A 16,970-nucleotide genomic window follows, 5' to 3' on the forward strand; every position below is an offset into this window, starting at 1 on the left:
GAGGGGAACGGGATTAGAGATAGAGGGGAACGGAATAGAGACCGAGGGGAACGGGATAGAGACCGAGGGGAACGGATAAAGATCGAGGGGAACGTGATAGAGACCGAGGGGAACGGGATAGAGACCGAGGGGAACGGGATAGAGACCGAGGGGAACGGGATAGAGACCGAGGGGAACGGGATAGAGACCGAGGGGAACGGATAAAGATCGAGGGGAACGGGATAGAGACCGAGGGGAACGGGATATACATCGAGGGGAACGGGATAGAGATCGAGGAGAACGAGATAGAGATCGAGGGGAACGAGATAGAGACCGAGGAGAACGTGATAGAGACCGACGGGAACGGGATAGAGACCGAGGGGAATGAGATAGAGATCGAGGAGAACGTGATAGAGACCGAGGGGAACGGGATAGAGATCGAGGGGAACGGGATAGAGACCGAGGAGAACGTGATAGAGACCGAGGGGAACTTGATAGAGATCAAGAAGAACGGGATAGAGATCGAGGGGAACGGAATAGAGACCGAGGGGAACGGGATAGAGACCGAGGGGAACGGGATAGAGACCGAGGGGAACGGATAAAGATCGAGGGGAACGGGATAGAGACCGAGGGGAACGGGATAGAGACCGAGGGGAACGGGATAGAGATCGAGGAGAACGGGATAGAGACCAAGGCGAACGGGATAGAGACCGAGGGGAATGGGATAGAGACCGAGGGGAACGGGATAAAGACCGAGGGGAATGAGATAGAGACCGAGGGGAACAAGAGAGAGACCGAGGGGAATGGGATAGAGATCGAGGGGAACGGGATAGAGTCCGAGGGGAACAGGATAGTCATCGAGGGGAAGGGGATAGAGATCAAGGGGAACGGGTTAAAGACCGAGGGAAACGGGATAGAAATCAAGGGGAACGGGACAGAAATCAAGGGGAACGGGATAGGAATCAAGGGGAACGGGATCGAAATCGAGGGGAACGAGATAGAGACCGAGGGTAACGAGATAGGGACCGAGGAGAATGAGATAGAGACCGAGGGGAACGAGATAGAGACCGAGGGGAACGAGATAGAGACCGAGGGGAACGGGATAGAGACCGAGGGGAACGGGATAGAGACCGAGGGGAACGGGATAGAGACCGAGGGGAAAGGGATAGAGACCGAGGGGAAAGGGATAGAGACCGAGGGGAACGAGATAGAGACCGAGGGGAACGAGATAGAGACCGAGGGCAACGGGATAGAGACCGAGGGGAAAGGGATAGAGACCGAGGGGAACGGGATAGAGACCGAGGGGAACGAGATAGAGACCGAGGGGAACGAGATAGAGACCGAGGGGAACGAGATAGAGACCGAGGGGAACGGGATAGAGACCGAGGGGAACGGGATAGAGAGCGAGGGGAACGGGATAGAGAGCGAGGGGAACGGGATAGAGAGCGAGGGGAACGGGATAGAGAGCGAGGGGAACCGGATAGAGAGCGAGGGGAACGGAAGAGAGTCCGAGGGGAACGGGATGTAGATCAAGGGGAACGGGATAGAGATCGAGGAGAACGAGATAGAGATCGAGGGGAACGGGATAGAGACTGAAGAGAACATGATAGAGACCGACGGGAACGGGATAGAGATCGAGCGGAACAGGATAAAGATCGAAGTTAATGGGATAGAGATTGAGGGGAACGGGATCAAGATCGAGGGGAACGGGATAGAGATCGAGGGGATCAGGATAGAGACCGATGGGAACGCGATAGAGACCGAGGAGAACGACATAGAGACCTAGGAGAATGGGATAGAGACCGAGGAGAACGAGATAGAGACCGAGGTGAACGAGATAGAGACCGAGGGGAACGGGATAGAGACCGAGGGGAATGAGATAGAGACCGAGGGGAACAGGATAGAGATCGAGGGAAACGGGATAGAGACTGAGAGGAATGGGATAGAGCCCGAGGGGAACGGGATAGACATCGAGGGGAACGGGATAGAGATCGAGGGGAACGGGATAGAGATCGAGGGGAACGGGATAGAGATCGAGGGGAACGGGATAGAGATCGAGGGGAACGGGATAGAGATCGAGGGGAACGGGATAGAGACCGAGGGGAATGGGATAGAATTCGAGGGGAACGGGATAGAGATCGAGGGGAACGGGGTAGATACTGAGGGGAACGGGACAGAGACCGAGGGGAACGAGAAAGAGACCAAGGGGAACGGGATAGAAATCGAGGGGAACGGGATAGAGATCGAGGGGAACGGGATAGAGACCTAGGGGAACTTCGTAGAGATCGAGGGGAACGAGATAGAGACCGAGGGGAACGGGATAGAAATCGAGGGGAATGGGATAGAAATCGAGGGGAATGGGATAGAAATCGAGGGGAACGGGATAGAGACCAAGGGGAACGGGATAGAGACCGAGGGGAACGGGATAGAGACCGAGGGGAACGGGATAGAGACCGAGGGGAACGGGATAGAGACCGAGTGGAACGAAATTGAGATCGAGGGGAATGAAATAGAGAGATCGAAGGGAACGAGATAGAGATCGAGGGGAACAGGATAGAGACCGAGGGGAACAGGATAGAGACCGAGGGGAACGGGATAGAGACCGAGGGGAACGGGATAGAGACCGAGGGGAACAGGATAGAGACCGAGGGGAACGGGATAGAGACCGAGGGGAACGGGATAGAGACCGAGGGGAACAGGATAGAGATCGAGGGGAACTGGATAGAGACCGAGAGGAATGGGATAGAGACCGAGGAAAACGAGATAAAGACCGGGGAGGACAAGATAGTGACCGACTAGAATGAAAGAGACCAAGGAGAATGAGAGCGGGACCGGAGAGAACGAGGGAGAGACCGAGGAGAAGGAAATAGAGACCGAGGAGAACGAGGGAGAGGCCGAAGGGAAGGAGATAGAGACCGTGGAGAAGGAGATAGAGACCGTGGAGAACGGGAGACCGAGGAAAACGAGATAGCGACCGAGATAGAGACTGAGGAAAACATGATACAGACAACAATGCAGACACCAAAGCAGGAATCAGCAACAATCATAGAACTCATCGAATCCCTACAGTGCAGAAGGCCATTCGGCCCATCGAAGCTGCACCGACCGTCTGATGGAGCACCCTACCTAGACCCACGCCCCACCCTATCCCTGTAACCCAGTAACCCTACCTAACCTTTTGGACAGTAAGGGGAAATTTAGCTAATCCAATACACCTAACCTGAAAGATGTGCAGGGTAAGTAGATTGGCCATGTTAAATTGCTCATTAGTGTGCAAAAGGATTAGGGGGTTACTGGGTTACAGGGATAGGGTGGGAGTGTGGGCTCACGTAGGGTGCTCTTTCCAAGGGACGATGCAGACTCAATGGGCCGAATGGCCTCCACCTGCACTGTAAGTTCTCTGAACATCTTTGGACTGTGGGAGAAAACCATGCCGCCCTATGCAGAGATTGTGATCAGGCACCGACACCATGATCAGAAATCGATGCAGGTTCAGGCAAAGATGCAGTGATCAGGCAAAGATGCAGTGATCAGGCAAAGATGTAGTGAACTGGCAACAATGCAGTGAACTGGCAACAATGCAGTGATCAGCCAACGATGCAGTCATCAGGCAACGATGCAGTCATCAGGCAACGATGCAGTCATCAGGCAACGATGCAGTGATCAGGCATCACTGCAGTCATTAGATATCGATGCAGTGATCAGACAACGATGCAGTCATCAGGCAACGATGCAGTGATCAGGCATCCATGCAGTGATCATGCAACGATGCAGTGATCAGGCAATGATGCAGTGATCAAACAACAAAGCAGTCACCGGGCAACGAAGCAGTCATCAGGCAACGATGCAGTGATCAAGCAATGATGCAGTCATCAGGCAACGATGCAGTGATCTGGCAACGATGCAGTGATCAGGCAACGATGCAGTGATCAGGCAACGATGCAGTGATCAGGCAATGGTGCCATGATCAGGCAACGATGCAGTGATCAGGCAACGATGCAGTGATCAGGCAATGATGCAGTCACCAGGCAATGATGCAGTGATCTGGCAATGATGCAGTGATCAGGCAATGATACAGTGATCAGGCAGAGAGACAGAAGACTGATGATCAGACACATCCAACAACAATTTGTTTCTGGAGGACCCTTCAGCCACTCCAATTTTACTCACCTACAGCATTTTGTCCCACGGCAATGAGAAATGTGGAGCAGGTAAAACTCAAATCAAGGGAGCTTTCCGTCGATGCTCTGCTCCCTGTGCACCATTGGATTGTAATCTCTCTGATGTGAAAAATATGAGTGCAGTTAAACTTGGACCAGAATAAACACTACTTAACACTAGATAAATGGTTCTTGGAACATCAAGATATTTCCTGAATGAATAAGAAAAGCTTAATGATGGGTTCAAAGAAAAAAGTTGTTGTTTAACTTTCTTAAAACAATGAAATCCGCCCAACACTGACTGTAAGAGGCATTCTGACTCCAATTCAGAGCTGGACTGAAACTAGAGTTCATCCCAGAGCCTAACAGGAGTCAATCCTAGAGTCAAACTGAGTCAGACCCAGAGTCAAACCGGAGTCAATCACAGAGTAAAACCAGAGTCAATCCCGGAGTCAATCCCAGAGTCAAACCGGAGTCAATCCCGGTGTCAATTCCAGAGTCAAACTGGGTCAGACCCAGAGTCAAACTGGAGTCAATCCCAGAGTCAAACCGGAGTCAATCCCAGAGTCAATCCCAGAGTCAAACCGGAGTCAGTCCCAGAGTCAGTCCCAGAGTCAGTCCCAGAGTCAGTCCCAGAGTCAATCCCAGAGTCAATCCCGGTGTCAATTCCAGAGTCAAACTGAGTCAGACCCAGAGTCAAACTGGAGTCAATCCCAGAGTCAAACTGGAGTCAATCCCAGAGTCAGTCCCGGAGTCAGTCCCGGAGTCAGTCCCGGAGTCAGTCCCGGAGTCAGTCCCGGAGTCAGTCCCGGAGTCAGTCCCGGAGTCAGTCCCAGAGTCAATCCCGAGTCAGTCCCAGAGTCACACTGCAGTCGTTCCCAGAAGTAACCCCAGAGTTAATCCAAGAGTCAAACCGGAGTCAATCCAAGAGTGAACCCCAGAGTCAATCTCAGAGTCAAACGGGAGTCAAAAACAGAGCCAAAGCCAGAATCAAACCGGAGTAAATCCCAGAGTCAATCCCAGAGTCAAACCCAGAGTCACACCAAGAGTCAAACCCAGAGACAATCCCAGAGTCAATGCCAGAGACAATCCCAAAGTCAATCCCAGAGTCAAACCCAGAGTCAAACCGCAGTCGTTCCCAGAGGTAACCCCAGAGTTAATCCAAGAGTCAAACCGGAGTCAATCCCAGAGTTAACACCAGAGTCAATCTCAGAATCAAACCCGGAGTCAAACCCAGAGCCAAACCATAGTCAATTCCAGAGTAAAACCGGAGTAAATTCCAGAGTAAACCCGGAGTAAATTCCAGAGTAAAACCGGAGTCAGTCCCAGAGTCACATCAGAGTCAGTCCCAGAGTCAAACCGGAGTCGGTCCCAGAGTCAAACCGGAGTCAAACCTTGAGTCAACCCGGAGTCAATCCCAGAGTCAAACCGGAGTCAATTCCAGAGCGAATCCCGGAGTTAATCCCAGATCAATCCCAGAGTCAAACCGGAGTCAGTCCCAGAGTTAAATCGGAGTCAATCCCAGAGTCACACCGGAGGCAGTCCCAGAGTTAAATCAGAGTCAAACCGGAGTCAATCCCAGCGTTAAACCACAGTCATTCCCAGGGTCCAACCGGAGTTAATCCCAGAGTCAAACCCAGAGGCAATCCCTGAGCCAATGCCAGAGTCAAACTTGAGTCAATCCTAGATATAAACCAGATTGAAACCCATAGACAAACTGGAGTCAAACCTGGAGTCAAACCCAGAGTCAAACCCAGAGTCAAACCCAGAGTCACACCCAGAGTCACACCCAGAGTCACACCCAGAGTCACACCCAGAGACACACCCAGAGACACACCCACAGTCAATCACAGAGTCAAATCCAGAGTCAAACACAGAAACAAACCCAGAGACAAACCCAGAGTCAAACCCAGAGTCAAACCCAGAGTCAAACCCAGTCAAACCCAGAGACAAACCCAGAGACAAACCCAGAGACAAACCCAGAGACAAACCCAGAGTCAAACCCAGAGTCAAACCCAGAGTCAAACCCAGAGTCAAATCCAGAGTCAAATCCAGAGTCAAATCCAGAGTCAAACACAGAAACAAACCCAGAGACAAACCCAGAGTCAAACCCAGAGTCAATCACAGAGTCAAACCCAGAGTCAAACCCAGAGATAAACCGGAATGAATCCGAGAGTTAAACCAGAGACAATCCCAGAGTCAAATCGGAGTCAGTCCCAGAGTCAAACCGGAATCAGTCCCAGAGACAATTCCAGAGTCAAACCAAAGCCAAACCGGAGTCAACCCCAGAGCCTAACCAGAATCAATCCCAGAGACAATCCAGAGTCAAACTGGAGTCAGTCCCAGAGTTAAACCAAGTCAAACACAGAGTCAATCACCGAGCCAATGCCAGAGTTAAACCAGAGTCAATCCTAGAGATAAACCAGGTTCAAACCAATAGACAAACCGGAGTCAATCCCAGAGTCAAGCCTAAAGTCACACCAAGAGTCAAACCCAGAGACAATCCCAGAGACAATCCCAGAGACAAACCGGAGTCAATCCCAAAGTCAATCCCAGAGTCAAACCGGATTCAGTCCTAGAGTCAAACCGGAGTCAGTCCTAGAGTCAAACCGGAGTCAGTCCCAGAGTTAAACCGGAGTCAGTCCCAGAGTTAAACCGGAGTCAATCCCAGAGTCAAAGCACAATCGTTCCCAGGGTCAAACCAGAGTCAATCCCCGAGCCAATGCCAGAGTCAAACTTGAGTCAATCCTAGAGAATCCCAGAGTCAAACCCAGAGTCAAACCCAGAGTCAAACCCAGAGTCAAACCCAGAGTCAAACCCAGAGTCAAACCCAGAGTCAAACCCAGAGTCAAACCCAGAGTCAAACCCAGAGTCAATCCCAGAGTCAATCCGAGTCAAACCCAGAGTCAAACCCAGAGTCAAACCCAGAGTCAAACCCAGAGTCAAACCCAGAGACAGTCCCAGGGTCAAACCGGAACCAATCCCAGAGTCAAACCGGAATCAATCCCAGGGTCAAATCAGAGTCAGTCCCAGAGTTAAATCGGAGTCAATCCCAGACTCAAACCGGAGTCAATCCCAGAGTTAAACTGGAGTCAGGCCCAGAGTTAAACCGGGGTCAGTCCCAGAGTTAAACCGGAGTCAATCACAGAGTCAATCCCCGAGCCAATGCCAGAGTCAAACTTGAGTCAATCCTAGATATAAACCCATAGACAAGCTGGAGTCAATCCCAGAGACAAACCCAGAGACAAACCCAGAGTCAAACCCAGAGTCAAACCCAGAGTCAAACCCAGAGTCAAACCCAGAGTCAAACCCAGAGTCAATCCCAGAGTCAATCCCAGAGTCAATCCCAGAGTCAAACCCAGAGTCAAACCCAGAGTCAAACCCAGAGTCAAACCCAGAGTCAAACCCAGAGTCAAACCCAGAGTCAAACCCAGAGTCAAACCCAGAGTCAATCCCAGGGATAAACCAGAATGAATCCTAGAGTTAACCCAAAGAACAATCCCAGAGTCAAATTGGACTCAGTCCCAGAATCAAATCGGAGTCAGTCCCAGAGTCAAACCGGAGTCAATTCCAGAGCGAATCCTGGAGTTAATCCCAGAGTCAAACCGGAGTCAATTCCAGAGCGAATCCTGGAGTTAATCCCAGAGTCAAACCGGAGTCAGTCCTAGAGTTAAATTGGAGTCAATCCCAGAGTCAAACCGGAGTCAATCCCAGAGTCAAACCGGAGTCAGTCCTAGAGTCAAACCGGAGTCAGTCCCAGAGTCAAACCGGAGTCAATCCCAGAGTCAAACCCAGAGTTAAATTGGAGTCAATCCCAGAGTCAAACCGGAGTCAATCCCAGAGTCAAACTTGAGTCAATCCTAGATATAAACCAGATTGAAACCCATAGACAAGCTGCAGTCAATCCCAGAGACAAACCCAGAGTCAAACCCAGAGTCAAACACAGAGTCAAACACAGAGTCAATGCCAGAGTCAATCCCAGGAATAAACCAGAATGAATCCTAGAGTTAAACCAGAGTCAATCCCAGAGTCAAATTGGACTGTCCAAGAATCAAATCGGAGTCAGTCCCAGAGTCAAACCGGAGTCAGTCCCAGCGTCAAACCGGAGTCAATCCCAGAGTCAAACCGGAGTCAGTCCCAGAGTTAAATTGGAGTCAATCCCAGAGTCAATCCCAGAGCCAAACCGGAGTCAGTCCCAGAGTCAAACCGGAGTCAGTCCCAGAGTTAAACCGGAGTCAATCCACAATCGTTCCCAGGGTCAAACCAGAGTCAATCCCCGAGCCAATGCCAGAATCAAACTTGAGTCAATCCTAGAGATAAACCAGATTCAAACCCAGAGACAACCTGGAGTCAATCCCAGAGTCAATCCCAGAGACAACCCCAGTGTCAATGCCAGAGTCAATCCCAGGGATCCTAGAGTTAAACTAGAGACAAGCCCAGAGTCAAATCGGAGTCAGTCCCAGAGTCAAATCGGAATCAATCCCAGAGTCAAATCAGAGTCAAACCGGAGCCAAACCGGAGTCAACCCCAGAGCCTAACCAGAATCAATCCCAGGGACAAACCGGAGTCAGTCCCAGAGTCAAACCGGAGTCAGTCCCAGAGTTAAATCGGAGTCAATCCCAGAGTCACACCGGAGTCAATCCCAGTCAAACTGGAGTCAGTCCCAGAGTTAAACCGGAGCCAATTACAGAGTCAAACGACAGTCGTTCCCAGGCTCAAACCGGAGTCAAACCCAGAGTCAATCCCCGAGCCAATGTCAGAGTCAAACTTGAGTCAATCCTAGAGCTAAACCAGGTTCAAACCCATAGACAAACCGGAATCAATCCCAGAGTCAAACCCAGTCACACCAAGAGACAAACCCAGAGACAATCCCAGAGTCAATGCCAGAGTCAATCCCAGAGACAAACCAGAGTCAATCCCAGAGTCAAACCCAGAGTTAAACCAGAGTCAATCCTAGAGATAAACCAGGTTCAAACCCATAGACAAATCGGAATCAATCCCAGAGTCAATCCCAAAGTCACACCAAGAGTCAAACCCAGAGACCACCCCAGAGTCAATGCCAGAGTCAATCTCAGAGACAAACCGGAGTCAATCCCAAAGTCAATCTCAGATAAGCCCAGAGTCAAACCGGAGTCAGTCCCAGAGTCAATCCCAGAGTCAAACCGGAGTCAAACCGGAGTCAGTCCCAGAGTCAAACCGCAGTCGTTCCCAGAGGTAACCCCAGAGTTAATCCATCAGTCAAACCGGAGTCAATCCCAGAGTTAACCCAAGAGTCAACCTCAGAGTCAAACCCGGAGTCAAACCCGGAGCCAAACCAGAGTTAAACCGGAGTCAATCCCAGAGTCAAACCGGAATCAATCCCAGAGTCAAACCGGAATCAATCCCAGAGTCAATCCGGAATCAATCCCAGAGTCAAACCGGAAGCAATCCCAGAGTCAAACCGGAAGCAATCCCAGAGTCAAACCCGAATCAATCCCAGCGTCAAACCGGAGTCAATCCCAGAGTCAAATCAGACGCAATCCCAGAGTCAAACCGGTGCCAAACCGGAGTCAACCCCAGAGCCTAACCAGAATCAATCTCAGAGTCAAACTGGAATCAATCCCAGAGGGAAACCAGAGTCCATCCCAGAGTCAAACCAAAGTCAATCCCAGAGTCAATCCGGAGTCAAACCCAGAGTCAATCCCAGAGTCAATCCCTGAGTCAATCCCTGAGTCAATCCCTGAGTCAATCCCTGAGTGAAACCAGAGTCAATCCCAGAGTCAAACCAATGTCAATCCCAGAGTCAAACCCAGAGTCAATCCTAGAGTCAAATCAGAGTCAGCCCCAGAGTTAAATCGAAGTCAGCCCCAGAGTCAATCCCAGAGTCAAACCGGAGTCAATTCCAGAGCAAATCCCAGAGTTAATCCCAGATCAATCCCAGAGTCAAACCGGAGACAACTCCAGAGTCAACCCTAGAGCCAAACCAGAGTCAAACCGGAGTCAACCCCAGAGCCAAACCAGAATCAATCCCAGTGTCAACCTGGAGACAAACCAGAGTCAAACCAGTCAATTCCAGAGTCAAACCAGAGTCAACCCCAGATACAAACCTGAGTCAACCCCAGAGTCAAATCGGAATCAATCCCAGAGCCAAACCGGAGTCAACCCGAGTCTAACCGGAATCAATCCCAGAGTCAAACCGGAATCAATCCCAGAGTCAAACCGGAATCAATCCCAGAGTAAACAGGAGTCAATCCCTGTGTCATACCGGTTTCAATCCCAGAGTCAAACCAGAGTCAGACCTAGAGCCAAACCAGAGTCAAACCGGAGTCAACCTCAGAGTCAAACCGGAATCAATCCCAGAGTCAAACCAGAATCAATCCCAGAGTCAAACCAGAGTCAATCCCAGAGTCAAACCGGAATCAATCCCAGAGTCAAACCGGAATCAATCCCAGAGTCAAACCGGAATCAATCCCAGAGTCAAACCGGAATCAATCCCAGAGTCAAACCAGAATCAATCCCAGAGGCAAACCGGAGTCAAACCCAGAGTCAAACCAGAATCAATCCCAGAGTCAAACCAGAATCAATCCCAGAGTCAAACCGGAGTCAATCCCAGAGTCAAACCGGAATCAATCCCAGAGTCAAACCAGAATCAATCCCAGAGGCAAACCGGAGTCAAACCCAGAGTCAAACCAGTATCAGTCCCAGAGTCAAACCGGAGTCAAACCCAGAGTCAAACCAGAATCAAACCCAGAGTCAAGCCCGAATCAATCCCAGAGTCAAACCGGAATCAGTCCCAGAGTCAAACCGGAGTCAAACCCAGAGTCAAACCAGAATCAATCCCAGAGTCAAACCAGAATCAATCCCAGAGTCAATCCTGAGTCAACCCAGAGCCAAAACAGAGTCAACCTCAGAGTCAAACCGGAATCAATCCCAGAGTCAAACCAGAATCAATCCCAGAGTCAAACCGGAGTCAATCCCAGAGTCAAACCGGAGTCAATAACAGAGTCAAACCGGAATCAATCCCAGAGTCAAACCAGAATCAATCCCAGAGGCAAACCGGAGTCAAACTCAGAGTCAAACCAGAATCAATCCCAGAGTCAAACCAGAATCAATCCCAGAGTCAAACCGGAGTCAATCCCAGAGTCAAACCGGAATCAATCCCAGAGTCAAACCAGAATCAATCCCAGAGGCAAACCGGAGTCAAACCCAGAGTCAAACCAGTATCAGTCCCAGAGTCAAACCGGAGTCAAACCCAGAGTCAAACCAGAATCAAACCCAGAGTCAAGCCCGAATCAATCCCAGAGTCAAACCGGAATCAGTCCCAGAGTCAAACCGGAGTCAAACCCAGAGTCAAACCAGAATCAATCCCAGAGTCAAACCAGAATCAATCCCAGAGTCAATCCTGAGTCAACCCAGAGCCAAAACAGAGTCAACCTCAGAGTCAAACCGGAATCAATCCCAGAGTCAAACCAGAATCAATCCCAGAGTCAAACCGGAGTCAATCCCAGAGTCAAACCGGAGTCAATAACAGAGTCAAACCGGAATCAATCTCAGAGTCAAACCAGAATCAATCCCAGAGGCAAACCGGAGTCAAACCCAGAGTCAAACCAGAATCAATCCCAGAGTCAAACCGGAATCAATCCCAGAGTCAAACCCGAATCAATCCCAGAGTCAAACCGGAGTCAACCCGAGTCTAACCGGAATCACTCCTAGAGTCAAACCGGAATCAATCCCAGAGTCAAACCGGAATCAATCCCAGAGTAAACAGGAGTCAATCCCTGTGTCATACCGCATTCAATCCCAGAGTCAAACCAGAGTCAGACCTAGAGCCAAACCAGAGTCAAACCGGAGTCAACCACAGAGTCAAACCGGAGTCAACCACAGAGCCAAACCGGAATCAATCCCAGAGTCTAACAGGAATCAACCCCGTGGTCAATCCTGAGTCAACCCAGAGCCAAAACAGAGTCAACCTCAGAGTCAAACCGGAATCAATCCCAGAGTCAAACCAGAATCAATCCCAGAGTCAAACCGGAGTCAATCCCAGAGTCAAACCAGAATCAATCCCAGAGTCAAACCGGAATCAATCCAAGAGTCAAACCGGAATCAGTCCCAGAGTCAAACCGGTATCAAACCCAGAGTTAAACCCGAATCAATCCCAGCGTCAAACCGGAGTCAATCCCAGAGTCAAACCGGAATCAATCCTAGAGTTAAACCGGAATCAATCCCAGAGTCAAACCGGAATCTATCCCAGAGCCAAACCGGAATCTATCCCAGAGTCAAACCAGTCAATTCCAGAGTAAAACCGGAATCTATCCCAGAGTCAAACCGGAATCAATCCCAGAGTCAAACCGGAATCTATCCCAGAGTCAAACCAGTCAATTCCAGAGTAAAACCAGAGTCAACCCCAGATCCAAACCTGAGTCAACCCCAGAGTCTAACCGGAATCAATCCCAGAGTCAAACCGGAGTCAATCCCAGAGTCAAACCGGAGTCAATCCCAGAGTCAAACCGGAGTCAATCCCAGAGTCAAACCGGAGTGAACCCCAGATCCAAACCGGAATCAATCCCAGAGTCAAACCGAAATCAATCCCAGAGTCAAACCAGAGTCAATCCCAGAGTCAAACCGGAATCAACCCAATGGTCAATCCTGAGTCAATCCCAGAGTCAAACCAGAGTCAACCCCAGAGCCTAACCGGAATCAATCCCAGAGTCAAACCAGAATCAATCCCAGAGTCAAACCGGAGTCAATCCCAGAGTCAAACCGGAATCAATCCCAGAGTCAAACCGGAATCAGTGCCAGAGTCTACCTGGAGATAAACCAGAGTCAAACCAGTCAATTCCAGAGTAAAACCAGAGTCAACCACAGATCCAAACCAGAGTCAATCCCAGAGTCAAATCGGAATCAATCCCAGAGTCAAATCGGAATCAATCCCAGAGTCTAACAGGAATCAACCCCGTGGTCAATCCTGAGTCAATCCCAGAGCCAAACCAGAGTCAACCCCAGAGACAAACCGGAATCAATCCCAGAGTCAAACCGGAATCAATCCCAGAGTCAAACTGGAGTCAACTCCAGAGTCAAACCGGAATCAATCCCAGAGTCAAACCGGAATCAATCCCAGAGACAAACCAGAGTCAACTCCAGAGTCAAACCGGAATCAATCCCAGAGTAAAACTGGAATCAATTCCAGAGTCAAATCGGAATCAATCCCAGAGTCAAACCAGTGTCAACCCCAGAGTCAACCTGGAGACAAACCAGTCAATTCCAGAGTCAAACCAGAGTCAACCCCAGATCGAAACCTGAGTCAACCCCAGATCCAAACCTGAGTCAACCCCAGAGTCAACCTGGAGACAAACCAGTCAATTCCAGAGTCAAACCAGAGTCAACCCCAGAGTCAAATCGGACAATCCCAGAGTCAAACCGGAATCAATCCCAGAGTCAAACCGGAATCAATCCCAGAGTTAAACCGGAATCAATCCCAGAGCCAAACCGGAATCAATACCAGTCAAACCGGAGTCAATCTCAAGAGCCAAACTGGAATCAATCCCAGAGTCAAACCAGAATCAATCCCAGAGTCAAACCAGAGTCAAACCAAAGTCAAACCCAGAGTCAAACCAAAGTCAATCCCAGAGTCAAACTGGAACCAATCCCAGAGTCAAAACAGAATCAATCCCAGAGTCAAACCGGAATCAATCCCAGAGTCAAACCGGAATCAATCCCAGAGTCAAACCGGAATCAATCCCAGAGACAAACCAGAGTCAACTCCAGAGTCAAACCGGAATCAATCCCAGAGTAAAACTGGAATCAATTCCAGAGTCAAATCGGAATCAATCCCAGAGTCAAACCAGTGTCAACCCCAGAGTCAACCTGGAGACAAACCAGTCAATTCCAGAGTCAAACCAGAGTCAACCCCAGATCGAAACCTGAGTCAACCCCAGATCCAAACCTGAGTCAACCCCAGAGTCAACCTGGAGACAAACCAGTCAATTCCAGAGTCAAACCAGAGTCAACCCCAGAGTCAAATCGGACAATCCCAGAGTCAAACCGGAATCAATCCCAGAGTCAAACCGGAATCAATCCCAGAGTCAAACCGGAATCAATCCCAGAGTTAAACCGGAATCAATCCCAGAGCCAAACCGGAATCAATACCAGTCAAACCGGAGTCAATCTCAAGAGCCAAACTGGAATCAATCCCAGAGTCAAACCAGAATCAATCCCAGAGTCAAACCAGAGTCAAACCAAAGTCAAACCCAGAGTCAAACCAAAGTCAATCCCAGAGTCAAACTGGAACCAATCCCAGAGTCAAAACAGAATCAATCCCAGAGTCAAACCGGAATCAATCCCAGAGTCAAACCGGAATCAATCCCAGAGTCAAACCGGAATCAATCCCAGAGTAAATCCCAGAGTCAAACGTCAGCCCCAGTGTAAAACTAGAGTCAATCCCAGAGTAAAATCATAATCAATCCCAGAGTCAAACCGGAGTTTGGCCAGGAACTAATCACTAAATCTCGAGGATTATTCCTGATTTCAGGAACAGGTCATTAATCTCCGGGACTCATTAATCCGGTTGCTTGGGGGATAATTTCACTCCCAGTCTCCGGGGTGAAGCCTCACTCTAGCCTCGGGCTGTGGGACCTTCCACTCCGGGCCCGGCCTCACCTGCGGCCCTCCAACTCTCTCCGGATCTCCTCATCTTCATCTTCCTCCTCCTCCTCTACCGCCCGGGAAAAAACCGGCAGAACCTCCCCGAAAAACGTGGCCATGACCAACAGGCCCGCCCGCCGCCGCTGCACTGACTCACCGCCGCCGCGAGAGGGCGCACCCGCCCACCGCCGCTGCACTGACTCACCGCCGCCGCGAGAGGGCGCACCTGCCCACCGCCGCTGCACTGACTCACCGCCGCCGCGAGAGGGCGCACCTGACCACCGCCGCTGCACTGACTCGCCGCCACGGCGAGAGGGCGCGCCCGCCCGCCGCCGCTGCACTGATTCCTGCCACCGCGAGAGAGCGCTCAGGCCCGCCGCCGCTGCACTGACTCACCGCTACCGCGAGAGGGCGCTCCCGCCTGCCGCCGCTGTACTGACGCACCACCACCACTGCGAGAGGCGCTCCTGATCGCTGACGCACCACCACTGCGAGAGGGCGCACCCGCCCACCGCCGCTGCACTGACTCACCGCCGCCGCGAGAGGGCGCTCCCGCCCGCCGCCGCTGTACTGACACACACCCACTGCGAGAGGCGCTCCTGCTCGCCGCCGCTGCACCGACTCACTGCCACCGCGAGAGGGCGCGCCCGCCCACCGCCGCGACACTGACTCATTATCACCGCCAGACGGCGCTCCCTCAGCCGCCGCACTGAACTACAATAACGAGTGAGTTGAACTCGCCGAGTGGACATTCATTAAAGTGGCAAAGGACAAATGTACAACCGCAAGACTGATTCCAAGTACTCGCCCAGATGCAGCAAGAGCGAATAGAGCGAATAGAATCTGTCCACACCCCTATGCCTCGTAACCCAGCTAACCTTTGGACACGAAGGCACTAAATGTGGTAGTCACCACTGTTTGTATAATACATGTATTAGAGGTAATACGGTAAGGCTCCTGTACGACAGGTACGGGGGTAGATCCGGCCTGCTGGCTCCGCCCAGTAGGCGGAGTATAAATGTGTGTGCTCACCGAGCTCCAGCCATTTCGGTAGCAGCTGCAGGAGGCCACACATCTCTGTGTAATAAAGCCTCGATTACTCTCTACTCTCATCTCGTCGTAATTGATAGTGCATCAATTTATTGGAGGAATGTTCCCTTCCAGTCGGGGAACACTTCAGCAGTCAAGGGCATTCAGCCTCTGATCTCCGGGTAAGCATTCTCCAAGGCGGCCTTCAGGACGCGCGGCAACGCAGAATCGCCGAGCAGAAACTTATAGCCAAGTTCCGCACACATGAGTGCGGCCTCAACCGGGACCTGGGATTCATGTCGCATTACATTCATCCCCCACCATCTGGCCTGTGAAATCCTACCAACTGTCCTGGCTTGGTACAATTCACACCTCTTTAACCTGGGGTTACCCCATCTCTGGATCTGTAAAGATTTAATCACCTGCTAATGCTCGCATTCCATGCATTGTCTGGCGTCTTTGAATTTGTCTATATATTTGTTTCTGGAACCAACCTCTTCATTCACCTGAGGAAGGAGCAGCGCTCCGAAAGTTGGTGACATCGAAACAAACCTGTTGGACTTTAACCTGGTGTTGTAAGACTTCGTACTATCAATTTATTACGCAGAGATTTTACAGCGATGAAACTACGCATCAAGCCAGATCGCCTGCAGCTGCACCCTCAAGCAGACAACGCCACATCGGCCTTCGACCATTGGCTAGCTTGCTTTGAAGCCTACGTCGGATTAGCGACAGAACAACCCTCAAAAGAACAGAAACCCCAGATCCTGTACTCACGGGTGAGCTCCGATATTTTTCCCCTTCTCCGGGATGCGCCCAACTACACTGACGCAATGGCGCTTCTGAAAGGGAACTACATCCGGCCGATCAACAAACTCAACACCAGGCACCTCCTGTCCACGTGGCAACAACTCCCTGATGAGTCATTGGACGATTTTGGGCGTGCCTTGCACATCCTGGTGAGGAAATGCGATTGCCAGGCAGTTTCGGCCGTTGAACATACTGAACTCTTAATCAGGGACGCTTTCGTCACGGGCATGGGGTCGGTGTACATCCGCCAGCGCCTCTTAGAAGGGTGTACGCTCGACCTCATGGCGACCAATCAACTCGCGACCTCACTAACGGTAGCCTCCCGTAATGTACAACCGTACGCCCCCGACTGCACGGCGTCCCCGTCATGGA

The 16,970-nt window shown here is 51.0% G+C and overlaps 1 protein-coding gene across 3 annotated transcripts in view; it reads right to left on the bottom strand.

The window, feature by feature from the left end:
- The window catches only part of LOC140427717 (proteasome assembly chaperone 1-like), a 357,213-nt gene extending 342,301 nt beyond the window's left edge, over positions 1–14,912 (bottom strand). For all 3 annotated transcript variants that reach the window (XM_072513256.1, XM_072513257.1, XM_072513254.1), the window contains exons 1-2: positions 14,775–14,912; positions 4,150–4,259 (exon numbers count right to left, since the gene is read on the bottom strand). In XM_072513256.1, the coding sequence (XP_072369357.1) occupies positions 4,150–4,259; positions 14,775–14,878 (214 nt within the window). In that variant the 5' untranslated portion in view covers positions 14,879–14,912. The remainder of the gene's footprint in view (positions 1–4,149; positions 4,260–14,774) is intronic.
- Positions 14,913–16,970: the final 2,058 nt, after the last annotated feature.

The sequence above is a fragment of the Scyliorhinus torazame genome, chromosome 8, assembly GCF_047496885.1.
Source record: "Scyliorhinus torazame isolate Kashiwa2021f chromosome 8, sScyTor2.1, whole genome shotgun sequence".
NCBI lineage: Eukaryota > Metazoa > Chordata > Chondrichthyes > Carcharhiniformes > Scyliorhinidae > Scyliorhinus > Scyliorhinus torazame.